At 48.7% G+C, this 25,399-nt stretch overlaps 1 protein-coding gene across 5 annotated transcripts; it reads left to right on the forward strand.

Moving 5' to 3' along the window:
- Positions 1 to 334: 334 nt before the first annotated feature.
- On the forward strand, positions 335 to 24,710 carry CEP68 (centrosomal protein 68). Of its 5 annotated transcripts, XM_042981553.1 has the most exons (8): positions 335 to 442; positions 11,018 to 11,423; positions 13,044 to 14,567; positions 16,212 to 16,334; positions 18,740 to 18,836; positions 22,184 to 22,356; positions 23,257 to 23,326; positions 24,694 to 24,710. In XM_042981553.1, the coding sequence occupies exons 2-7, from the start codon at positions 11,061 to 11,063 to the stop codon at positions 23,278 to 23,280; spliced, it is 2,304 nt and encodes a 767-aa protein (XP_042837487.1). In that variant the 5' UTR covers positions 335 to 442; positions 11,018 to 11,060; the 3' UTR covers positions 23,281 to 23,326; positions 24,694 to 24,710. The 5 variants fall into 5 exon arrangements, 3 of the variants coding, with proteins under 3 accessions (XP_042837487.1, XP_042837486.1, XP_042837485.1); XR_006215767.1 differs by lacking the exon at positions 24,694 to 24,710 and having other exon boundaries at positions 22,184 to 23,068; positions 23,257 to 24,112; XM_042981552.1 differs by lacking the exon at positions 24,694 to 24,710 and having other exon boundaries at positions 23,257 to 24,112.
- The last annotated feature ends 689 nt before the right edge of the window (positions 24,711 to 25,399 follow it).

Below are 25,399 nucleotides of genomic sequence, written 5' to 3' on the forward strand. Positions count from 1 at the left end.
AACGTGACTCAGGGTGCGACCTACACGCTGGGAAAGAGCACCCTTCCACACACCTCCAAGACTTCATGCCCCCGCAGGACCTGACTCGCCCAAAACAGGCGAACCTGACCCCTGAGCGCGGAAGGCGAGGGAAGAAGGTTGCACGAAAATCAGGCTTCCCACAGGCCAGAACGGCACGAGGGGCGGGCTCTTTTTCGAACAGGTCGCATATTGGTTGAGCCTCCAGCCTTAGGGCTGGGATTGGCCGCGACGCGCCAAAGGATGCCTCCGCGCGGAGAAGGGGCGGTCCCGAAGGGCGTGGCCGGGGCTCGGTCCCGCCCCGGGCGTAGCGGGCTCAGGCGTGAGGGCCTCGGTCTCCACCTGGGACCCCCGCGTCGGGGCCGCAGCGTCGTGTTGCTGGCGCCGCAGGCCCGGTCAGGGAGTCCGAAGCGCTTGAGGCAAGGTAGGCAGCTTCCCGCACGGGGGTCGGGGTTCTGCAGCTCCCGCCCGCCCGGACCCTCTGCCCAGCGGTCGCTCCAGGTCTGCGAGGCCGGGCTGGGCGCGTCGCCGGGCTCCGAGTACCCCTCCGGGAAGGGCACAAAGGCTCCCTGGTGGGGGGGGGGGGCAGGGGGCAGGGGCGCCTCTTGCCTTCGCCTCCATCTTGCAGGCGGCCCGGCGGGTGCGGGGCGCGGCGGCAGGAGGCCCGGGTTGGAAAAGCCTGAGCTCGGTGAGGCCGAGCCGAGGGGGCGCGCGTGTCCACGTATCCTCCGGTCCGAGCAGCTGCGCGTCTCGTTGGCCCCGGGCGAATTCACTTTCCCTCGCGGCCTCTCCCGGGCGTGTGCTGTTTACCCTGTGCGCTCGCCGGGGCCCAGGGAGTAAGGGGCTCGCGCTGCTCCGGTCGGGGCTAACGCCGAGACCCTCTGTCACTAGCTCACGGCCCTTCCCACGAGAAAGATGGAGACGAATGATGCTTTCTTCGTGCCGTGAATGCAGCAGCCCCCGGCTGCCGAGGGGAAAGCGCAAAATGTCTTGCTTTTTTTGCCTAGAAAGGCCACCCTTTTCGGCTGTCATCACTAGAAGTGTTCTCAGCAGCCTGGAGGCACATGCTCAGGCCCTTTGTAATTATTTGGTTGGGTTCGGTGTATTGTTTGTAATAAAAATGAGCGGAAACCTGCCAGTGCGGGAGCAGATTGGACCTCACTGGGAATTCCTCGGGGGGTGGGGAGTGGGGCCTGCACGATACGCTGTATTCATAAATACCCTAACAGCTCCCAGATCTAGGGTGGGAAGGATGTTGTTAAAATGCCGGGCAAAATGTACTAGATCAGTTTGCCTAGGGTTTGGTTAAAAGAAGTACAGGTCACCACTTCTCATCCTGTTGCCTCCATCACCTGGGTCAATGCTAGACCACTCAGTACTGAAAAGAGCAAAGAACTCCGTTTCGCCTCTTCTGAAAAGCTTTTAAAGCTCTTCCCCACCCCACAGCTAATAATCTCTTGTTCCTTTAGGCTACCTTCTATTGCCTCTTTTTTTACAAGCGTCAAGTTGTGTGGTTTCCTCAGCTCCTAGCACAGTGCTTGGAACAGAGAAGGCACTCAGTGGATGAAGCCAAAAGAAAACAGAAAAACAGCAGTGTAGCCAAAAGTTGGCAAAGCAAAAATTTTCATTCCTTTAATTTGTTGGACCAGTTATTATTACTGGTTAGGGAAGCTGTTGACTTCTGGCTCTCTTAAGTCAAATCAGGCTTTATCTGCCAAGTTACTAACTCTGGATACATTATTTAACTTCTCTGTGCCTCAGCTTCCTTATCTGTAAGATAGGAGTTATAATAGTACCCGCTCCATGGGTTCTGAGGATTAAATAAGATATTGACATAGGGGTGCCTGGGTGGCTCAGTTGGTTGAGCGTCCAACTCTTGGTTTCAGCCCAGGTCATGATCCCACGGCCCTTGGTCGAGCTGTGCCTAGGGCTCCACAGTGAGTGTGGAGTCTGCTTAATATTCTCTCTTTCCCTCTGCCCCTCCCGGGGTTCCCATGCTCTTCCCTCTCTCTCAAAAAATAGCACCAAAAAAAAAAAAAAAGGTATAAAGTGCTTAGCATAGTTCATGGCTCAAAGAAAACGTTCAGGAGCAGTTAGCAGTTGTTAGGATAAAAATAAACAGATACTTCAATAGATTTACTAGAATTAAGTATCTATATAGTACTTGACCCTTCAGGGTCTCTCTGCCTTTTAGTCCTTATCTGTGGCTTGATTTTAAAAAGTCCTTAAGCCTTTCGTGATTTTCCCCCCATAGCAAAAGTATTCCATAGGAGACTATCTGGTATTCATTTAGAGCCTTACCACCCACTACAGATTGATGAAGTGCCAGATAATAACTTGGCCAAGTACTGCAGTAGGAGCTGATATACTCTTAATGTGGTCTGATACCCAGAATGGTCCTGTAAGAGCAGAGGAGTAAAACAGATGGGGCCTGTTGTGGCTAACAGGAAATCTTCAGGATGATTGCTTCAGCCAGAATGGCAGAGCTTGTGGAGATGGACTTGGGGTGGCTTCTTTTCTTAGAACTTTGTTCACATGAAGAAACTGTCTCCTGTCTTTGAAGTTGTTCACAAACACTGTGAAAAGTGGAAGAAGCCTTCTCATTGGCTTTAGACCTGTTTGCCAGACCTAGAGGTGGCAGATACAACCCCTAGGGGCTATTGCCTCACTTCCAGGTTTTCCTGTACCACCTTCTGGGGGCAGGAAGCAGGCCAAGTTGTACATTTCCTTTCAGCTGGAGGTCCCCTTGAACTGTGTTGATTTCTCTTAAATTATTTGGAGTCATCAAGACAAATGCTGTCTCTTTTTCACTTGTAACTATCACAGGAGAATTCTGGTCTCTGATTCTGTTTTTAATGTAGGCATAATGAATCTTGAATCTTTTCTAGGGAATACGGTTCTTTCTGGATATGCCTTTCCAGCTGTAACATACTTATAATTAGCTATTATATTAAAAACCTGCCACAGATGTGAACTTTTTCTAGTGTCCTATTGCAAAGACTTTAAGGACATGGATCATAAATTTCCTTCCCAAGTGTACCTGGCATAAGATAGGCAATCACTGGGGCACCTCGTTGGCTCAGTCAGTAGAGCATGCAACTCTCGATCTTGGGGTTGTAAGTTCGAGCCCCACATTTGGTGTAGAGATTACTTGAAAATAAAGCCTTAAAAAAAAAAAAAAAAAGAGAAGCACTCAGTGAATGGTTACAAAGCCACTGTAGTGGTTCCTTTCCAGCCTGCTGAAACAGGCTTACTGATTAACCTGGTGCTCCTGAAACATTACTAATCGCTTGAGATCTTGCTCAAATGCAAATTCTGATTCCAAGACTCTGGGGTGGAACTTTAACATCTACATTCCCAACAAGCTCTGAGGTGATGCACATACTGCTCGTCTGTAGACCACACTTTGTAGAAAGGTACTAACATAAGTACTTGCATTTGGTTTTTAGAAGTATTGCTAAAAACAGATTATGTTTCCTTATGGGTTTGGATTTACGATCTTTTTTTTTCCTATTATGTTATTCTATTTTTAACAATTCTATTTTAATTTTTAACTTTATTTATTTATTTTTATTTTAGAGCATGCAAGTGGGGGAGGAGGCAGAGGGAGACAAAGAATCTCAAGCAAGCTCCACACTCGGTGTGGAGCCTGAGCTCTAACTCACAACTGTGAGATCATGACCTGAGCCAAAATCAAGAGTTGGAGGATGCCCAATCGATTGAGCCACCCAGGCGCCCGTTTTTAACAGTTGTTATATTTTGTTCCAAAAAATGATTTGAGAAGTCATTCCAAGGTACTTTCAGTATAACAAGATTTTTCAATAAAAGTAATTGAGGCAGATAGGTTGAAAGAAAAGTAGGAGGAAGTCAGGGGTGAGAATAGTATAAAAGGTGAGTGCCTTTCTGTCCTAAGCTTTTTGCTTGAGGAGGATTGCAGATTTGGCCCTGAGCTTCCTAGTAGTCAATGCAAAGAGGAAAATTTTATCAGTTTTGCCAATACCTATGAAGTGAAAACAAACTGGCTGTTCAGTGAAACAGTTGTTTTTGTTACTGAGACCAGAGAATTCTCCAGTGGTTTCTCCAAAAGAGGATCCTTTGGTACAGTGAGTGACATTGTTATCAGTCTTCATACATGTGACCTGACTACCTCACAGAAAATGCCCAGGACAGTAAAAGCAGTGGCCTCTGGAGCTGCAACCCTGTATGCCAGGGCCAGCTTCCTTAGACAGCAGGAGAGATTTTTGTTACAGGAAAGCTGGTTTTCTGCCTGCTCTATGGTGGGAATAGAGGATACGGTTGTTAACATGTTGAGTCCTCCACATCCTTGTAGTTTTTTTGAGTTTTGTTGGATGGGGACAGTTTGCAGAGGAGGCCAGAGAGCTTGCGTTCCAGTGGACAGGAGGCTGGGAGCTCAGCCAAGCTCCTTGTAGGTGTGGTAGTTGCATCTCTTTTGAGGCCTTCTGAAGACCTGCTTGATGAGTCAGAAGACTGGCCTTGCTGCACGGCTATCTGGTGGTCCCAGTCAGCCTGTGAGTGAGCGAGTGAGAAAATGAGGGGAGCAGCCTGGCCACAGCCCTCCCACCAAATTGATTTAGAGGGAGCCAGTGGCTCCTCCTCAGGCCCTGGAGGACTGTCTCTAACTCTAAGCAGAACAGAGGGAAGTCGCCCTAGGAGGAAAAAGAAAGGGGCTGCTGGTGCCCGAGCATCCTGAGGATGGCATCAGCCCATTACCAATCACGGGAAACACGTTTACCCTCCATAGCTTTGAACCTCTTCTTCCTTTTCACTTGGCTTGAACCTTCAAAGGAGGTGGACGCGGCGCTCAGAGTGACCTGCCCCACAGGGAAAGACAGGGTCGGTGTGGAGGACTAAGGGACTTGGGGTCTTCAGCAGCCAGGGAAGGAGCAGGTAGAATGGCGGTTGCTCTTGGCTGTTGACCTCCCAGTCTCAAACCTGTGGCTCAAAGCCACAGCATTCCTGGCACCCACCCCGCTCTGAGGCAGGCCCTGGCCTCTTGTGACTGCCCCTTTTGTTGGCCTCCCCCACATATATATTTACCCCCAACATGGTGCTTCCCATGCCTGGATTGGCTTCTGCCTTTAAGCTTCTTTCTCCCATAAATTAGTTCCCCCAGAAGCTTTCCAGCAACCTGACGATGTTGGATCCTACCTTGCCCCCTCCCCTGTTCCTTGTGGGCAGTTTTATGTTTTTAGGGAAAGAGCAATAGTACTAAGAGCCTCTTTGTCTGGTTCTCTGGCCAGATTCTGCCGCAATGTGTGCATGGCATTTGCCGCCTATACCTGTGGCCTCCTGTGAAAACACAAGGAGTTTGAAGCCTTTGGCCCCTAAACTGGTAGGGCTTGCTCTGTCAAGTAATACGTAGTCTGCGTGGCTGGTACAGGTGGCTGGCTGTGTGCTTGGGTACAGAGATGGGCCTTGCCTGTACACAGCTTCCCTGGCAAAGTTGGTATAAATCAGATTATCTCAGAGGGAGGTTGTGATTTAATGAGTCCTGGAGATAGTCTTTTTTTTTTTTTTTTTTTTGGCAGGTAGTCCTTTTTTGATTGGAGGAGGATTGATCCCTGGTTGACCATTCCTCTCTCAGAATGGTTTAGTTAAGAGAGGGGCATCATCCCTCCCCCTAATTCCCAGCCCTCCTTTGTCCATCCTGGATGGGAGTGAGTGGGAGGAAGGCCTGGCAGCTGTGACAGGGCTGCACGAGAAGGGTCAGATGTCCAGGCTTACAGAGTCAGCGTTGCCACATACGTGACGTATGAGCGTATTTTTACTGTAGGGCAAGCGGATGCCAAGCCTACATCACTCCTAATTATATATATCTGGTAGGTCATATGGCCTCTGCCGGAGACTAATGAAGAATTTTAATAGAGTCCAGGTGGTTGCTACACTATCCTGAAGCTTATGTGGTTTGTCTCTTGGTTTGGCCAAGGACAGGGCAGTTCTGGGACGTACAGATTTTTCAGATGGAGGGTTGAATTCATTGTTCGTTGTCTATGCTCCGAGGGCTCCAGGCACTCATTCCGACCTTGTGGTTCTTCCCTGGTAGGGAGGAGGCCGGCTAGCTCACAGGAACTCTGTAAGATACGTTATCTCTGAGCAAGGAGGCCCCCCACAGAGTAAGTAGTAGGTTTTGTAAAGCTGTTGACCTGGGAGACAGTGTTGGTTCAACACCACAAGTCATATTCATGGTCCAGAGCAGACCATTTTGAAATGGTCTTTGAAATGGGTGCTTTGAAAAGGAGTTAAGCTGCTTCTCATTGGAAGTGTCTAAGTGGAACCCCTACCTCCGTCCTCACCCCAGAAAGTTAGAAGAAATGATGTGTAATGAAGCTATAGAAATGAGGGCTGGACCTTCATGCAGTATTACAGCTGCCCACCTGGCAAGCGTGGATGGAGTTGAGGCTCAGAAATCTAAAACTTGTGCATTTTCTAGGCCACTTCATCATGTTTGATGTTTTAAAAATGCCTTTGCTTCCAACAGTCATCACTTTCAGTTTTCCCTGATTATTTCTATCCCGGTTGACTTCTACTTTTGTATTCTGTAGCATCTTATATACAACTTGAAATGCACTCTTACAGACTTTGAAATCTTTTCTTTCACATGTATCTGTCTCCTCATAACTTGTGGAGCCAAGGGGAGAGCATGATTTGGTAGGCAGATTAATAAGTAAGATTAGGAAAAGACTGTTTATCCAGACTGAGGAAATAAACCTGCCTTTTATGCAGTACTGTTTCCATGAAAATCATTCAGTCTCAGACCATCTTACCTGGTTGCTCAAGGGCCTCTGGCGACAGTGTTAACCTAGTTCAGGTTTGTCTGTACACTTGAAAGTTACCTAGGGTGTCTTCTAAGTAGCTTATAATTCTAGCTCACCACTCCCAACCCCCCAGAATAAATGGATAGCTTCTTTTTGAATAATGAGGTCCAGACAGGACAAATTAAAACTACATCATCAAAACAAAGACCGATCATTTGCACCCTTTTTTTGCCCCAGCATCATCTTATTTCAGCCCTCGTTGCAAGACCACACCCTTTTGGTGGAGGGAGAATTAGCCACCCATCAGGCCTGACTCTAGCCATTGAGAGAGTTTCTAGGAATGGAGCAACAGTAGAAGTTGGGGGCTACAGGTTAGATTTTCCCAGTTCATGGTCTCCACGTATTTCTCTAGTTGTGAAAACAGAATTTGCCTGTCAACAGCTTCATGTGTAGTTTTTTAACTAGCCACAAGGTGAGGATGTGGCTCCATGAACATGTTGCAGCAGGACTTGGTCACTCATCTCTTTGTCCTGTCATTCTCTTCCCTCCTCCATGTACTTTTCTGCTTTGTAACTTGTTGCCTTTGATGGTTCAGAAAGAGCTTGGGTTCTGGAGTCACACAGTCCTGGATTTAAATCTCTCTGAGCCTTGGTCTCCCCCTCTGTGAGGGAAGATAAGAGGACCTGCCTCCCGTGGGAAACTCACTCTGGCATGCTGCTGGTTGGGGTATAAATTGATGCCATGCCTTAGAGGGCCACTTGGTAACGTATGCTGAGGTATGTGCAGGTACCCTTCGCCTCAGCAGCTTTTCTTCTGGATGTTTCTGCTGTGCACGTGCTAGCATGCATGCAAGAGATGTGTGCCCTTGATGGTTCTGTTTGGTCAGTTCGTTGAAGCATGGGTTGTAATAAGGAAAGATTGGAAATAATCCCAGTATTCACAGATAAAGGGACAGTGACACTTTTAAGGTGGACTATGGTACTGGGCAGTGACGTAAAAGAAAGAGGAAGCTCTCTGGGTATTGTTGAGAACAGATGTCTAAGATAGTGTGTGTGTGTGTGTGTGTGTGTGTGTGTGTGTGTGTGTGTGTGTGTGTTTTAGAGGGAAAAAAGGAAAGAAAGCATTCTGAACAGGGTGTCCTGTACAGTGCTACTTTTATGAAAAGAGGGAGAAGGGTGAAATAGATTGTTGTGTTTGCATGTACATCAAGAGCTCAGTGAGAGACCTATGTACAGAATCAATGAGACTGTTTACCTGTTTTTATGGGAGTATCTAGTAGTAAATATTTTGCTTGAGTTATATGAGAAATTGGCTGCTTTTTCTCTCTCTGTTGGACTCCTTTGTTGCCTGTAAGGTGACTTGTTACACTGATTCTGTGCCCTACACTCCCCCCATGACACTGTTGGCACCAGCTGACCCACAGCACACTCCGTGTGCCAGGCAGTGTCTTAATGCCCTGCATCATGCAGGAGCTTGTTACAGTGAGGAATGGGGACAAGGACAGAAGGAGACTTATATCTGCAGTGCATTTTATATTTCATCCACAGATTACCTGTCAAAAAAATTGTTCTGCCCCATGCAGCGGTTGTGAGAAGAGAGTCAATGTGAATTGTGTGCTCTGCTTTAGAGTCACCTCCGAATGGGTCTGGAGCCTCGTGTGCCCAGGCAAGCAGAGTAGGACCCTTTTCCAGTACCGGGCGGGGTGTTCTGAAGACATAACTGTGCCCCGCCTGGTTTCCCCGGTGTGCAAGCTGAGCAGGATGAGCCCCAGTCTTCAGCCTCCGCCTTCCCCGCTCCTCCTGGCACCTCCTCTTGCTATCACTGCTTCTCCTGGTCTCTGAGGAAACAAGGCTATTTTTGTCCAGGTTCTAGCTTTGAGGTTCGCCCAGTGCATTCCAGGTGACCGCCAAAATCCTGGGCACTTTTGCTTCCCTTGTTCCCCTTCCAAATCTTCTGGGAGTCGTTCCCTCCTTCCAGCTTTTTGGCCTGGCCCCGTCCACCGGTGCCCCCAGGGGCAGTTGTTGCGTATACTGTTAGGCTGAGGGGAGCTAGTCTCTGTCTGTAATCCCTGAAGCTCTTACTGGAACAGGCCTATTTCACTTTCAGCTCCCAGATTGTTCCGTCTTCCCTCCGTGAGTGCTCGCCCAGGTTGTCCCTCACCTGCCTGCCCGCCAGCCGGCCCAGGGCTCTCACTGTCATATGCATGCATGCTTTGTGGCCATTACCACTGTCACCCACCTGGATTTCCCTCAGTGCGAGTTAATCATAACCTGAGCTAGTGGGAGAAGAGCTGCTGCTTGCTCTCTCTCTGGCAGGAATAAATCGCTACCTGCTCCACCGCCTGGGATGTGGTTTCTGTGCTTTGAGAGAGGGCCCTGCCTCCTCTGCCAGGCAAAAGCAGGCACTGTATGAAGACCCTGGGCTCAGCCAAGGCCTGAGCCTGCCCTGACTTGCTGTTCCCTACGGCAGAGCGGTCAGAGCCAGGCCAGAGCTGCCTGCTGATGGGAGTATTGCAGCAAAAGAACTGTCGTGGGGCTGGCCCAGGGAGGGCCCAGGCCGGGCCCCTTACCCCAGTGGCACTAGGCCAAAGGGACGGGGACGAAAATGTGGATTTAAGCCTGGTCTCTGATTTGGACCTGTATTGACCCTCCTGGGCACCTGGTGCTGGGGCTGGTACAGGCCATATAAAAGCAGAGGACAAAATGGTTTGCTCCTGCATCCCCTTTGGAAGGCTCTGGGGCCAAGGAAAAGCCAGACCTGTGTTCTCTTCAGAGGAAATAGACACCATTTGTTCTTTCTTTTCTTTGGCCAAAACAGGGAGAGAGGGAGGGAGGAAAGAGGTTGTCCTTAATTTTCTTTTTTTAATGAAATATAGTTGACATATTAGTTTTAGGTGTACAACATAGTGATTCAACAATTGTATACTTAACAAAATGCTTACCACAATAAGTGGATAAGTATGGTCACCATACAACATTATTTCAGTATATAGATTATATTACAATATTATAGACTATATTCCCTATGCTGTGCTTTTCATCCCTGTGACTTACTTACTTTATGACTGGAAGTCTGTACTTCTTAATCCCCTTTATCTATTTCACCCATCAACCCCACCCGCCGCCTCTCTGGCCGCCACTAGTTCTCTATATTTATGAGTCTGTTTCTTTTTGTTGTTGTTTTGTTTTTTAGACTCCACATATAAATGAAAACATATGGTATTTGTCTTTCTCTGAGTTCTTTCACTTAGCATAATACCCTCTAGGTCCATCCATGTTGTCATAAATGGCACAGTCTCATTCTTTGTTTATGGCTGAATATTCTTGGTAATATTCCATTGTATGTATGCACCATATCTTCTCTGTCCATTCACTATGGATGGACACTTAAGTTGTTTCCGTGTAATGCTGCAATAAACATGGGGGTGCATGCATCTTTTCAAATTAATGTTTTCAGTTTTCCTCAGTAAATATCCAGAAGTGGAATAACTGGGTCATCTAGTACTTCTATTTTTAGTTTTTTGAGGAGCCTCCATACTGTTTTCCCCAGTGGCTGCCCCAGTTTCAATAATTTACATACACTGCACAAGGGTTCCCTTTTCTTCACCTTGTTGCCAACACTTGTTATTTCTTGTCCTTTTTGTTCTAGCTGTTCTGACTGGTGTGAGGTGATGTGTCATGGTTGTTTTTTGTTTTTTTTTTTAATGTTTTGTTTATTTATTTTGAGAAGGAGAGAGAGGATCCCTAGCAGGCTCCTTGGTGTCCGTGCAGAGCCCAACAGGGGGCTCCATCTCAGGAACCATGAGATCATGACCTGAGCCGAAATCAAGCCAGATGCTTAACTGACTGAGCCACCCAGGCCGCCCTGTCATGGCGGTTTTGCTGTGCATTTCTCTGATTAGTGATGTTGAGCATCTTTTCATGAGTCCATTTACCATCTGTGTCTTTTTTGGAAAAATCTCTATTCAGGTCCTCTACCCATTTTTTAAATCACATTATTTGGTTTTTTGGTATTGAGCTGTATGAGTTCTTTATATATTTGGATATTAAACCCTTATAGGATACACGATTTGCAAATATCTTCTCCCATTCAGTAGGTTACCTTTTCTTTTTGTTGGTGGTTTCCTTCACTGTGCAAATGTCTGTCTTAATCATTAAAAAGCAAGGTTTCCTGGACACAGATGCAGAAAATACATCTTTTTTTTTTTCTTTCCCATTTTGTAGAGAGCTGAAGGCCTCAGGGGAACACTGACCTAGTGACATCTCAATGGCTTTGGGAGAAGAAAAGGCGGAGGTGGAGGCCCCCGCAGACACCAAGGCCCTGTCCTATGGGCAGTGGAGCTGCAGGGAGCAGGAAGTGGACACCCCAGGGCTCACGAGTGGGGAGCAGGAGCAGCCACCACACCTGGAAGCTGAGGGAGGGCTTGCATCCCCGGTGTGGGGAACAGAGAGGCTACCTGCCCCTGCCTGCTGTGACAGGGCTGGCCCCAGCCCCTCTGGAGCCTACCAGCCACAGGCCAACAACACCAGAAGGGAGCCAGTAGCTGGTAGATCTCAGCCTGCTCTTGGTTGCCTGCTTCCTTCTGCTGGCCCGGGGACTGGAGACCTTTTGCACTCTGTGGAAAGCCAGGTAGGTGATAAGGCAAATGGGACTTTAGATTTAACTAATGTGGTCATTTGGCAGTATGTTCTAGCATTCTTCTCACCCTCTTACCTGCTTTCCCAGCTTCTGTACAAGGTGGGGACTTAAGGGAGTCTGGGTGTGATGATTTCTGATTTACAGGCTCACCTGGAGAGTTGGGCCCTGGGGACTCTGTCCACAGTGTCTCCTGTTCCTCAAAAGTGTGACTGGTGACCTTGTGAAGACTGGGGATGCTATGGCCAAGATCTGTTGCCCAGAGGGCTAGACCACGGGGCCGTGTCTTGTTTCTGACTTGGTGATCTGAAGTCTTCAGGGGGAGCCCTGAGGAGACTTGGGTCCAGGGCTGTGGGCTCCGAGACTGGATCCCCTGGGACCCAAGGAACCTGGCAGAGGCTTGGAGCCCCCGTAGTAGGCGGCACCGTCCTTGGGGAAGAATTTCTTGCGCCTCCCTGACTGCAGGGAAGCCTTGCCTAGTACGAGTCACATGGATCAAGGAGTCCTCCTTGACTCTGTGACCTCAGACGTATCACCAAGTCTTTCAGGCCCTCAGAAAGGTGAGGGCCTTGGGAAGGTGACCTGAATGATCTGTCCCTTCCGGCTCTGGCATCCTATTATGTTCTGCTTGCCAAGGCCTTCCACAGAATGGCTTTGATCTCGTTAGTATCACTCTGGCCTCGGCTGCTGAATACTGCCCCCATGCAGTTCTGTCCTGTGAGGATGCTCTGAGTATGCCTGTCTGGGAGAAAACAGAAACTGGACCCATCTGCCTGGGAACCAGGGGTGGTGGGAAGTTCAGGGCACCCGTGAGAGATTCAGTGAGGCAGGAAGCACATAAGCAAACATAGAAATGGGCTATTTTGTGAGCTTACTAAAAATGGGCTGCTTGTTGTAGTACCTGTTGTTTGTTGAGCTCTTACCCTGTGCTTTTCACATGTGAGCTCCTTTCATCCTCGTGTCCTGAGGAAGTGGTACCGTTACCATCCCCGTTTTACAGATGAGGGAAGTGAGGCCCAAAGTCATACATCTGGAAGGTGGAAGTTAGGGGTTGGCATCGAGTCTGTCTGGTTCCAAAGCCCACGCCTTTAACCGGTGTGCTATCCCGCCTCCCCCGGGGCAGGTTCTTCACTGAGCAGATTAAAAACTCAGAGGGAAGAGGCTGAAACGCGTGACTCGCTTTGCCAGCGTTCAGTTCCCGAAGGTGTGAGCGGAGCAGGGTGTGGCCTGGTGGATCCCTGCCCGTTGGTTTGGATGTGTTTCCTTCACACAGTCAGAGGTTTCTTCTGCCCGGGATGCGCTTCTCAGAAGTTAGGTGGCGGGCTCTGTAGCACGACAGAGCTGTCGGAGTTGCACCTGCTCTCTGCTTGCATGGAGGCCAGAGGGCGAGATCGGTTTGGGGAGGGCAGTCTGCTTCCCGGAGCACGCAGAGTTTCCGTGCCGGAAACTAGCCGCACGCTGTCCGGTTCTTGCATCGGATAGCAGACTCTAATTTCAAGACCTTTCCTGAATATCGTCTAGGCCCCCAAGGAACATTCCAAAGTTGTCCTTTAAGAACGAAATTTGGTTTGCTTGCTTTTACTTGACTGCTTTTTCTTCCCTCTGTCATTACAGATGGAGGAGACCAGGCTTTCTGCCTCAGAGGAGCTACCTCAGACTCTTACTGTTCCCAGAGCCACAGGTCTCTGCTCAGGACATGATGCTGATACTGAAGATGACCCGTCCCCAGTTGAGTCGCCACGGGCGCTGGACCTCAGCCAGCAGCCTCACAGCTCAGGTTTCCCTTTCCCGACAAGATGGAGGTCTGTGGTGAGCCAAGGGACGGCTGTTCCTCAGTTCTCCAGCCGCAGCGTCTCTGCCTCCTCCCCGGGCAGCAGTCTCCAGGGTCACCAGGAGAAGGCGGAACCTCAGAGTTGCTCCATTGCCAAGGTCTCATCCTCCCTGGAGCTGGCCATGCCCCACTCAGCCCCCTCTGTGGGGTCAGTGCCACGGCTCCAGTGGTCACCACAGCCTGCGTCCTCTGGGGTTGATGCTCCTGGGCTGGGGAGGAGGCGCCTCTCCTTCCAGGCCGAGTACTGGGCCTGTGTGCTTCCAGACTCCTTACCTCCTTCCCCCGACCGCCACTCCCCACTCTGGAACCCGAATAAAGAGTACGAAGACCTGCTGGACTATACTTACCCACTCAGGCCCAAGCCTCACCTCCCAAAGCACCTTGACAGCCACATGCTGGCTGACCCTGTGCTGCAGGACTCAGGTGTAGACCTGGATAGCTTTTCTGTTTCCCCCGCGAGCACCCTGAAGTCACCCACTAATGGCTCCCAGAATTGCCCATCAGCAGAGGCCTCTGCCCTGCCATTCTCTAGGCCCGGAGAGCCAAGCCTTAGGCGGTGGTCCTCTGGCATACCCCAGAAGCAGGGCAGTGTGGGGTTGGCGTCTTGTAACCAGCTCACATCTACCCCCAGAGCCCCGGGCGGTAGGGATGCTCCTTGGGAGAGCAGAGAGCCAGCCCCGAGGGGTGCGAAGGACTGGCTACCCATGGGCAAGCACCCTGAGGCGGGCTCTCCCCAGCGGAGGACATGGGAGAGAGGGTGGCCCTTGCCCAGGACAGACAGAGAGAAGGGAGCCAGCCAGGGTGTCTGGCACCCTGCCTGCACAGAATCTGGATGGAAACCAGAAGAGGAGGTGGAAAGTGATGACGAGTATCTCGCCCTGCCCGCTCGGCTGACGCAGGTTTCTAGTTTAGTTTCACATCTAGGTTCCATCCCCACCTTGGTAACCCTGCCCACGGGGGCTGCCGAAGGGCAGACCTCCCTCGACGTGTCAGACAGCGATGGGCCAGCTTCCCTCCCGTCGGACTCTAGCCAAAGCCAGCTTCCTTCTGAGGCTGCCCTCAGAGGGTCCAGGGGCCCTGAGGGCCAGAACCACCGTTTGCTCTGCTCCTTCATCCATGCAAGGGGCTCTGCAGGGGAAGGCGGTCTGGGGAACAGCCAGGCCCTGGGAGTCTCCTCTGGACCCCTGAGAGCACACTCTTCTTTGCCAGCTGTGTGGGATCGGCATGCGTTCTTAGACCTAGATGCTGCAGGGCAGCCTCCTGGGAAAGGAGAGCCCGGAAAAGAATCACTCGTGCAGTGTGTGAAGGTAAACTCCACGTTCAAGAGGCTTTGCCTAGAGGGAGCTCTTCTGCCAGTGCACGGGGAATCAAATTTAGTGACCTTGAGCACTTACATGTGCCAGGCACTGTGCTGTGCCTTAGTTTACTTGATTCTCACACCTCTGCCCGATAAGGACTATTGTTGTCATTTCACAGTTGGGAGAAAGGCCTTGAAGGGGTAGGTAACTTGCCCACCCAAGGGCTGGAGCCTAAGTTTAACCATTACTCCTGGCTGCTTCCTAGAGCTCTTGACCTTGAGGATTAAGAGGTATTCTGCACGAAAAAGGTCCGGGCTCGATTGTCTGAACTAAACAATGGTAAATGACTTTCTTGACTGCAGGACTCCTCAGAGCTTCAGTTTGATAAAGTGGTGGCACTTCGGAGTTAGAGTCACTTCATGTACTGTTTCCTAAGACATTTTGATCACCAAACCTCTTGTGGACTCATGACTCTCTGGAGATAGAATTAATACCCTGTGGAATGAGGTCGTCAGCATCAGGCAGATCTGAATTTCAATCATAACACTGCCATATTTGGAATTTCAGCTTAGTCTTTTGAGTTTGCTCATTTGTAAAATGTGGAGCCTTGCCTCTCAGGGATGTTGTATGGATTACAATGAAACTTTTTTTTTTTTTTAATGTTTATTTTAGAGACACAGAGTGCGAGTGGGGGAGGGGCAGAGAGAGGGAGACAGAATCCCAAGCAGGCTCCAGGCTCTGAGCTGTCAGCACAGAGCCCCATGCAGGGCTCGAACTCACGAACTGCAAGATCATGACCTGAGCTGAAGTCGGATGCTTAACCGACTGAGCCATCCAGGCGCCCCTACGTGAAATAATTCTTGTTGAGGGCTTTGTATAGTCCCTGACACTAGGACGTTCAGGTATGTGGCTCTCTGCACATGGAGAGTCCCACATACGGCCTTGTGTCCTGGGTGAGCGCATGGACACTGCACACACACAGCAGCACAGGTGGCTGGAAAACCTTGAACCAATGAGCCAATGCAGATGTTTCCATTTGTCCCGTGAAGCAAGTAGGACAAATGTTAGCATGTGCCTCTTTTGTGATAAAAGACTGAAATACTGCGAGGCAAAGTGCTTGGCTCATAGCCTCCCTAGGGTGAGTGGCCAGCAGGAGTCTAGGAGCCAGGTGCCCTGGGCATTGTGGGAACAGAACAGGGACGAGCAGTTGTAATTCACTTGGTTTCCTGCCGTAGGTTCAAGTTAGTCGCGATTATAGTCATTTATCTTCTGTTTTCCTCAGGGACAGTTAACAAAGTTAGCACTGGCGCTCACTCGAGAATTGGTTTCCGTGGTTGGCATGCTTTTGGGCCGTTCCCTGTCCACGGCCCCTCCCCTTAGCTGCTCTCTTCTCACGTGCAGAGCAGGCTTTTCTCAGCCTGTCATTTTTGCTGTCACGAAGGCTGAGGGGAGACAGCCAAGGTGGGGCTCTTCATATTGCGCTGGCAGAGGTCTGGAGTCCGGGTGGGAACAGGTTGGGGGGAGGGAGGGGAGTGACCCCTCAAGTGAGGGAACGCTCCAGCAAAGTGCAGTCTTTCTCCTAGAATCCCTTGGATTGCAAATGTAAACAGCAGTTTGGTCAGTAACACCATGTGTTCTTTTATTTGCCTACAGACATTCTGCTGTCAGCTGGAAGAGCTGATCCGCTGGCTGTATAACATAGCAGATGTTACCGACCACCTGATTCCATCCAAGTCCAATCTTACAGGTCTCAAGTCTTCTCTGCAGCTTTACCGGGTAATACGTGGTCCTGGCTTCTTAGCCACCAGAGTGGTGGCTAAGTACTTGATTACAAAGTAAAAGCTCAAATAACTGATACTCGGTATGTTACGGCACAATTGACTGTTCTACCTGAAATCTAATCAGAGGTCCTTTCCAAATTCTTTTTGTTGAAAAACTGCAAAATGTAGTTCTCTCCCAGGCCAAGAAGAGTTTGGAGAAAATCTATTCATCCTCTGTCTAATATCCTTAGGGATGATTTGTAATGTAATTTTCCAAATGTCTCAGGGATTAAGTATAGATCTGCACTAGTCACGGAGTCACCAGTCACATGTGGCTCTTCAGATGAAGGAGAATTAAAGATTCCTATTTCTGTTACACTAGATACAACCACAAGTGTCTGGGCATCACATTTGTCTAGTGACTACCATATTGAGCAATGCAGATAGAACATTTCCATCATCACAGAAAGTTCTTTTGGAAAGCACTGACTGGAATTTGCTTCTGTGTGTTTTGTTTTGGGGTTTTTTGGTTTTGGGGGTTTTTTGCCTCTTTTTCATTAAGGTTCCGTTATTTTTAACGTCTCTGTGTGTTCTGGTTCATTTGACTTTAGATCAGGTGTATCTGGAATGATAGTTTGTGCCTGTTCTAGAATAATTATCAACAGGTTCCCCCTTCATTCTCAGAAGTGTTCTGAATTGGAGGATCAATTCTACAGTTATGCAAAGTATAACATTAACCTTGACTGAACTACCCAGAGGCCCGTAGCACTGTCTGGTTGGCCAAGCATTTTTAACCTCTTCTGAAGGAGCAGAGGTAGTTAGGAATTGTGGTCTGAGCCTGATGCTAGTCTCGAAAGGGTTTTCTGAGACAGTTCTTTGAATTTCTGTAACCTAATTAAGTGCCTTCAGAGGAAGATGTTATTGACCCTTGCCTCAGCCAGAGTAGCACCAACCCAGCCCCCGGCACATCCTGGCGGGAGGGAGGATAGGCCTTTGGTGTTCCAGCTTGGAGCCGAGTAAAATTTAGGGAGGGGCCTCGACTGGGTAGCCAGCTGTCCTGCCTTAGTGGGAGTGCTACTTCCTGCTGTGTGGAGAGAGGTGGCCCTGAGTTCCTTGCCCAGAGTGTGCTGGAGGGAGGAGGAGAAGGCTGAGTGTGACAGCGCCCTCTGCACGCAGCTCCTGAGTGTGCTTGTGTAGCTGAGCAGGGCTCACCCCTTGGGGGTCCAGGGGCAGTACATTGTGGGGAGAGGAAACTGCCTGGAAGTTGCCCTCAGAATTATCTGGGTGGTCTCTCCAGAGTGCCTCGGCCCCATCCCCGTCAGAGCAAGTGCCAAGTAGAACAAGTCCATTCCCTCCATTGTATCCCTCACTGTCCTTCTCTGCCTCACCTTCCAGGCTGGCCAGAGCAGCTGTCTTGTTTTGTGGGTAGAACTGAGATTTGAGCTGGGAGTTAACCCTCACAAGTCAGTGAAGACTGCCCTCTTGTGTCACCACACAGCTGTGTCATAAAGCACGACAGCTCTGTCAGCCCCTTCCCCACACAGAATGGTGCAGGACTCATGAATATGTATGAGCTGCCTTGACCCCCCCCCCCCCCCGCTTAGATAGCTCATACAAGCAAGTGTGTGTGTGTCCACATGTTGTTACTGTGACTCTGTCTCACTCTCTGTCTTAACACGGTAGGTTTATGGCAGCATATAAACTAGAGAATACTAAAGAATAAAATAATCAGCATAGGTATTAGGGCAAAAGAAAACTAAAGAATATGGTTAAATCCAAGAGTAAAATGATAACTTGAGAATGTGAACCACCAAGTTCTGTACCCTGTACTAAAGGTTGTCATGGATTTGACTTTACACGTCTTAACGTTAAAGGAACATCAAAACAGTCGGCTATAATAACACTTGGTACCCATGAGGAGAAAAAAAGTCAGCTACTTGGGAGACTCACAGCTTCCCTGATGCCTTCCCCAAGGTCTGCACAGAGTAGGACGTTCCGGGAAGAAATGGGTCGAGGCACCTCTTACGTGGCTCTCACTTCCCAGGTCCGTTAGAATAGAAGACATTGTGTTTTGAGAATCCCATAGTGAGTTGTGAGTTTAAAGAAGACCCAGTGAGGTATAACAAAAAGAACCCCTGCCCCCCAAGCTGTTCATGAACCAGGCTCTGCCAGGGAAAAGAAAACTCTTTTGTCAGACTGTAAACAAAAGAAAAGATTGACTCTATTTATTTTGGGTTCAAAGAATCAAAGAAGGGAGAGTTAAACTAATGTACTGTTTACTTGGGGAATTCTGAAGATCGAGTGGGTTTGTCTTCCAGGTGAGAGGGGAATAGAACTACCTTTGCAGAGGATCATTTTGAGTAAGTTTTATAGAACAATAGTAACGAAGCTTTTTTTCTTTATTTTCTCATATGCTTTAAGCAATTTAAGAAAGATATAGATGAACACCAGTCCCTGACTGAGAGTGTCTTACAGAAAGGGGAGATTCTTCTTCAGTGCCTGTTGGATAACACCCCAGGTGAGATGCTTGAAGATTTGAATTGAGCCCGCGCTCCATCCCTCGGCAGCAGGTCCAGGGAGCCACACTGTCACTGGTAAAGACCCCCCTCCCCCCAACTGCCATAGATTCCTGTGGCTGCGGCCCTCCCACTGTCGTTGCCCCACGGCCACAGGGGGAACCAGTCACGGTCAGAAAGGTAAGTTGAGTAGAAGGCCTGGAGCCTGCAAGAGTGACACACTTTTACCATTTCCTGGTAGTGACCTGCACAGGAGTGCTGGTTTTAATCTAGCGGTCTTTGGTTCTCTGTTAGGATATACACAGTAGGGAGCCCTCAGGGGTTCCGTTCCTATCCCAGCACAGGCTGGACCCCTCTCTGGTTATCTGCTTTGTGTTCTGCCTTGAAGGAGACTTGTTTCAGCATCTGAGAGCAGCCAGTCTGTTCTAAGGGAGCAGACTAAGGGAAGAAGTGAATTGATGAGAGAAAGGGACAGGTGGATAGTGGTATACCAAGTAAGCTCAAGTTCATTCTGTAGGATGGGCTCCCCACTTAGGAAAATGTGAGGTCACAGACATTAAGAGTATGCCTAAGCCTGCAGGGTGCAAGGATTTACAGTCGGCCTTGCCCTTGCTGAGGGCAGATGGGAGGGGGAGGATGAGGTGGGGAATGCTAGCTTTAAAGCAGAGAACTGATGGATCGCCAAAGCAGCCCCTCATTTCCTAGAAGACTAAACAACCAAGAGCTAAAAGAGCCCATGTAGATTATGCCTCAGTTTTGGAGTGAGGTGTGGTTTATCCCGGGAACAGACCACATTGTCAAAGCTGGGCGGGGCCCTCGGGCTCGAGAGGCAGTGAGGTGGCACTGTCCTGACCAGCAGCGGTGGGTGCGTGTTAGGCAGGCGGTATAGGGCGGTTTCTGGACCTGGGCATTATCAACATCTTGGGCCACATGATACTTTCTTTGTGAGGAGGGTTGTCCTGTGTGTTGCGATGTTTGGCAACATCCCTGGCCTTCGGCCATTATATACCAGTAGCACCTCCTCTCCAGTTGTGACAACCCAAAATATCTCCAGACATTTCTTCCCCTGGGGAGAAAAATGACCAGGGTTGAAAGCTGTGAACAGGCAGAAGGGTTTCAATGGGACAGGGAACTACTGAAGGATTTCTGGCGGGGATTATCCAGTGTGAATTATGTGAGCCCTTGGCAATCCCCTGCCCTCAGGAGGCCTTTGTTTTGGCTCTTGCACTAGGGTTTTTTGGGTTTTACGGGGGCAGAATTCAGTACGTCAGCCTGCTCTGCTGCATGTAGTTACATCAGCATCGTGCTGAACACCGTGTGCCAGGCACTGTGAAGTAGTTAATGTACCAATTTTTTTTTCCCATTTAATCCCAGCCTTGTGAGATAGGTACTCTTCTTACTCTCACCTCGGAGTTGTGAATTTGCCTGAGACCACACAAGGAGTGGCAGCCTGGCTCAAACCCCTTTCTGCCGACTCCCCCGCTGCTGTGTCTGGAAGTGCAGGGGCCTGAGCAGGAAGGGAAAGCCCTCCATACCAGGAAACTCTCCCAGAGGCCGCATGGAACAGTGGGCCTCTTAAAAAACTACAGGTTCTTTGACCTTCATTTAAAAACCAATCCAGTAATAGTTCTCGGTGCTTAATCTGTAATAACATTTCACTTTGCCCTTGTCTCAAAAGGAGTCTAAAGGTATTTTACTGCCAAAGTAAGGCATTTGGGGTTTCTGTGATTTTCAGATACATGCGCAGGCTCTTTAAGACTGACACACTGCCCCTCCCGTCCTTGGCTTGGACTAATGAGGAACTTTGGTGTCGTGTGAACATCACAAGTTCCCCTAGACGTGCACAGGGTTTCTCCAGCTATGTGCAGGACTGCTTAGCTCTCTGTGGGGCGCACCTCCAGAGTCCGTAGAGCCTGGGCACAAGCACTCCTACCCAGTTTCACGGCCTGCTTCCTTCTGCAATCACCAGTGCAACTGTAGGGACAAGAACCAAACTAACTCCCCCTCCGAAATGTCCATCTCAGCCTCCTGCCGAGGCCTCCCTGTGGGCAGCTGGCTTTTCGCTGTGCTTAGGCTCAGTGCTTGGGTGCCCGTGTCGCCAGTCCTTTCTGGAGCCCACACTCCTTAGCAGTGACGATTCAGGCTCCTGTGTGTATGTGTTCAATTAAAACAGGAAAGTCTTACTGGGAAAGATTACTTCATTCTTACTCCCAGCTTTCCTTTTACTTGGCCCCAACCAAATACTCTAACATCCTAAAATAAATGTTTAGAAAAAAAAAATAAAGGTCCCCGAATTCTGACAAACACACAGGAGGACTGAGCAAAGGTCTGGAGGGGAAAATCCAGCCCAGTCGCTCTTATAGACGAGCTGTACCATGCACCCTGGCCGCACTCCTCTGCCGGGCCTCACCAGGACGGCACTCCGCCCAGATGACACGGCACTCATGTGGCTTCCCCGGGGGCCTGATCTCGGCACAGCGAGCCTATGTCCCTTCTCCTGCCACCCGTCTGCCAGCATCCCCTGCAGATACGCAGCTTCCCCTTTCCCTTCCGCTGCTGGCAGATGTTGCAGCTGTAGCAGGAAACCAGAGAGAGTGTTAACACAGCTGATAAAGGCTCAGGAAGCTAAAGCAGCCTTTGTGTTTCACAAAGGAAATAAGGTTTCTCAAAGAAAAACAAGCCTGCTGTGTGTGATGCACTCTGAACCTAGCCTATCCCTTCCGCAAATGAACACTTGGCCTGTAGGAGGAAATCTTGGCCTTACTAACCTCTTGTCTTACTTAGCCTGCTTTCAGGTAATTTTCTTTTGAAGTCTGTTCGCTTAGGGCCCACAAAAGGTTCACGAGCATTCCCAAATACGTTCCCAGACTAGCTGCATACATGCCAAGTAACAGTTCCCCAGCCAGTAGAAGCTGTTAGGAACCTGGCAGCGGGGCCCAGTGTCCTAATCTTGGCATATTGTTTCGTCTCATTTAAGCCTCCTGCCCCGTAGGGTCTGGGTGTGCCCTGTGTCTTAACTCTAAAGGTCAGATGATGATAACCAGTCACCAGAGCACCCTGTTTCTGTGCCTTTTGGTGAATTACGTAAATCCAGAGTGAAGCCAGTGAGATTCTTTGCTCCGCTTTAATCATAAGTTCACAACACAGATTCTCCAGCACAACAAACACCAGTCCCTAGAGAGTCACTGTTAAAAAGAGTGGACATCCTGAAACTATTGCCACGTTCCTGTTTTGTGTAAAACACTGCACCCTTATATATGATTCTTCCAAAACACACATGTTGGGTGTTGGGGGTTTTTTTTGTTTTTTGTTTTTTTTTGGCCTAAATGCTTTGAACCTCATTTGTTAGTGTTAAAGGATGTCCTCGGGAGGATCTCGAAGCAGCCCAGTGAGCTGGAGAGCCATGCAGATCGCCTGTATGATGCCATCTTAGCTTCCCTGGACATGCTGGCCGGCTGCACCCTCATCCCTGACAACACGCCAGTGGCGCACAGGAGCACCGACGTGAAGGGGATTAGTCTGGTGAGTAGGCAACCCGAGAGAAGAAAACGTGTCCACTGGACCCCAGTGCCAGGTGAGGGTACAGAGCTCCTGCTCTAAAGGTTGGCTGTCTCTTGGAAGACTGTTGAACCAAGAGTGACTGAAACAATGAGATGCTAGAAGACCCAGACGCTGAAAAAGGGAGATGCTGCCATTGCCAGGAAGAAGGTTGGGGGTCTTCCTGTGGGAAGCTGGCTCACTGAGGTGCTTTCCATTAACTCCGTTTCATCCCCACTGCCCACTAAGGACTAGGGTGCCCCATGCTCGCACTTCTGTGGCAGTCCCTTCACCTCCAACCCCTCAAAGACAACAGTGGCAGAACTCCTCTGTGCCTACTTTTTTATATGTGTGCGTCTCCAGTAGAGGGCCATTCTCAGGCTGCCTGTTCTGGAGGCTCTTCTGGCCCATCTTCAAGCAACTTACTGATAAATCCTCACCCCTCCCTTCCCAACAATGATCTCTGCAAACTCCCTTCTAAAAAGGGCTAGGGGATAGGTGGGGTAACGTGCCTTGGAGACTTAACAGTACAACTTTCTTTTCATCTTTGGGAAAGTCCAACAGGGAATGATAGGGAAAAGGAGCTGAGAGCAGAGGGGGTTCGTGCCCAGTGTGGGGCCGCCACTGCCCAACCTGCTTTCCCTGAAACTTCCTCTCCTGCAACCAAAATGTGGTGCGTCACTCACAGACCTTCTAGGTAAGACTTCACTGTGAAAGTAAAGGATAAAATCCAAGTGTGTCCACTTGGGACAGGGAGGCCCTGTACTTGCATCAAGGAAATCTGAGCAACAGTCATTGTAGTTCTAAAATGAACACAGTGCCTGCGGGTGTCCTTTCTTCCTCTGCTGCATTCTGCCTGTAAAAATGTTTCTCTTTCTCTTTCAGGCATCTTCTAAGGCAGAGATGTAATCTGTCGGCTAAAACCTGGCTGGTGGGAAGCTTTCAGGAAGCCCTTGTAAGAGCCATTTATAACGCTGAAATCACAGGGGGAACTTAACTCTAATGTAACTAGTTTTAAAATGCCTTTCTCTTCCCTGAAGTAAGGGCTATTGAGTTCCTATCTTTATTTAAAATGAATCCTTCCAAACTAAGGTTTTCCTTTTGGTGCTTCTCAACAAAAGCATGTGGCTTTGCAGTTTTTGATAAAATAATGCTAATAAGGCTTACAGGCCTTTCATCCCCTTCAATCCAGCTAAAAAGAGCAGAGCTCCTAAAATAGTCTACCTGATACAAAGGTCATTTAAAGAAGGTTCGTTTGAGAGAGAAGGTACCAAATACGTGGAATTCTCAGGCATACCAGAAGACCCAGGAGACTGAAAAAACTGAATGGTTGGCCAGGAACTTGAGTCTTTTCATAAACTTAAGCTTAGGTTTATAAATCCCCCTTGAAGATTTTAGAAGAGACTTTAAGTCTCCAAATCAATAGTTCTCAAATTATTTTGGGTTGTTAGGACACCTTTTAAGTTATCTTAGGGGCCTAGTAATGCTCCGTCTGCCTGCCTAAGATCTTAAAGGAAAATGTGTCAGACAGAGGGAACTGCTACTGAGCTTTGCAAGACTATGGACCTGATTATCCACACCTAAAGGGCACCTCTAGGAGGACGCATCTATCCACGCATTCCTACTCTGTCTTGGAAGAACAGTCCAAGATCAGGGAAGAAAAGGGCGTGCGGTCAGTAGGGAAGGAAAAAAGGGAAATGTTTGGTTGCATGATCTGTAACTTGATAGGGAAAAAAAGAAATCTATGGATCAACCATTTAAAGCATCAATTGTAAAGCTTTTTAAAGCAAAACGATCAGCTATTGCTGGTAACCAATTCTGCAAAAAATCAAAACAAAACAAAAAACAACCTTTAAAACATTTCTCTTGTGCCATGAATGAACACGGAAGAAAGCATGTCTGTCCCCGCCCCCCCCCCGTATCTGTAGCGTTATGGTGGGCTAGGACTTAAGGAAAGGATTTTTTGCACTTAAACATCTTTCTTCAAACTCCTTCCAGATTCTCATTTGAGGAGGGTTCTTTTAAGAAAGGAAGAGCTTATGTTTATAAAAAATGCACAGATCATTTTAAATCTAAAGGTGACATTAGAACAATTATTCTCACGAGATTTCTGATACTCCTCAGAATAGAACATTTAATGCAAAATTACCTTCTTTAAAAGAAATTCAGGCCTTTAATCTTGGTTCCATAGTGAGATTTAAGAAGATAAAACCCCTCCAGAGCAAATAATTCTATATGTAAAATTTCCTTAGGAACGACAGATATGTCTAATGGCCTTTGTTCTTTTACTTTTTTTTAATGTTTATTTATTTTTGAGAGAAGGACCGAGTATATGTGCAGGGGAGGTGCAGAGAGAGAATCCCAAGCAAGCTCCGCACCGTCAGAGCTGGATGTGGGCCTTGATCTCATGAACTGAGCCAAACCAGGTGCCCCTAATGGCCTCTGTTCTTGAATTGATCTATTTTCTCTTCTCTTTGTGGCTAAAATTGGTACGTGCCTTTCTACTGAGTGTTACGGGATAGCCCTGAGGCATTAAACCCACTTATTTGCTAGTATATGAGAGACAGTTTCTATTAGGTTCACCAAAAAACCTAAGATGACAACCCTACAGAAACAGACTGGCCAACGATACAGCAACTGAATGCTGAGTATGCCATTCTGTTCCCATCCAGCCTAGTAATTACCAGCTTCACCTGACAGGAATTTTCAGAGTATTTTATTTCGGAATAACCCGTTTCCCAGGAAAGTATTACTTTACTTAGAAATAGGATCTAAGATACTTTTGTTTATCTCCTTTGAAATAAGGTGTGACTGAAGATACTCAGGACCTGGCTATGAATGCCACTGAAGAGTATCAACAGAACCGTGAATTATGTCTTTAGCAGTGCTTATAAGCAGTTTAAGACCACCTTGAAGACTCGGGTTGAAATCGTTTCATCCCAGGAAGGTGCTGCCAGCAGCATTTCCATGGGCAAACGTGGCGGGGTCAGACTCGCAGAGAGCCCGGCTGGCCACTGCACCGACTGCA

This window comes from Panthera tigris, chromosome A3 (genome assembly GCF_018350195.1).
Source record: "Panthera tigris isolate Pti1 chromosome A3, P.tigris_Pti1_mat1.1, whole genome shotgun sequence".
Taxonomy (NCBI): Eukaryota; Metazoa; Chordata; class Mammalia; order Carnivora; family Felidae; genus Panthera; species Panthera tigris.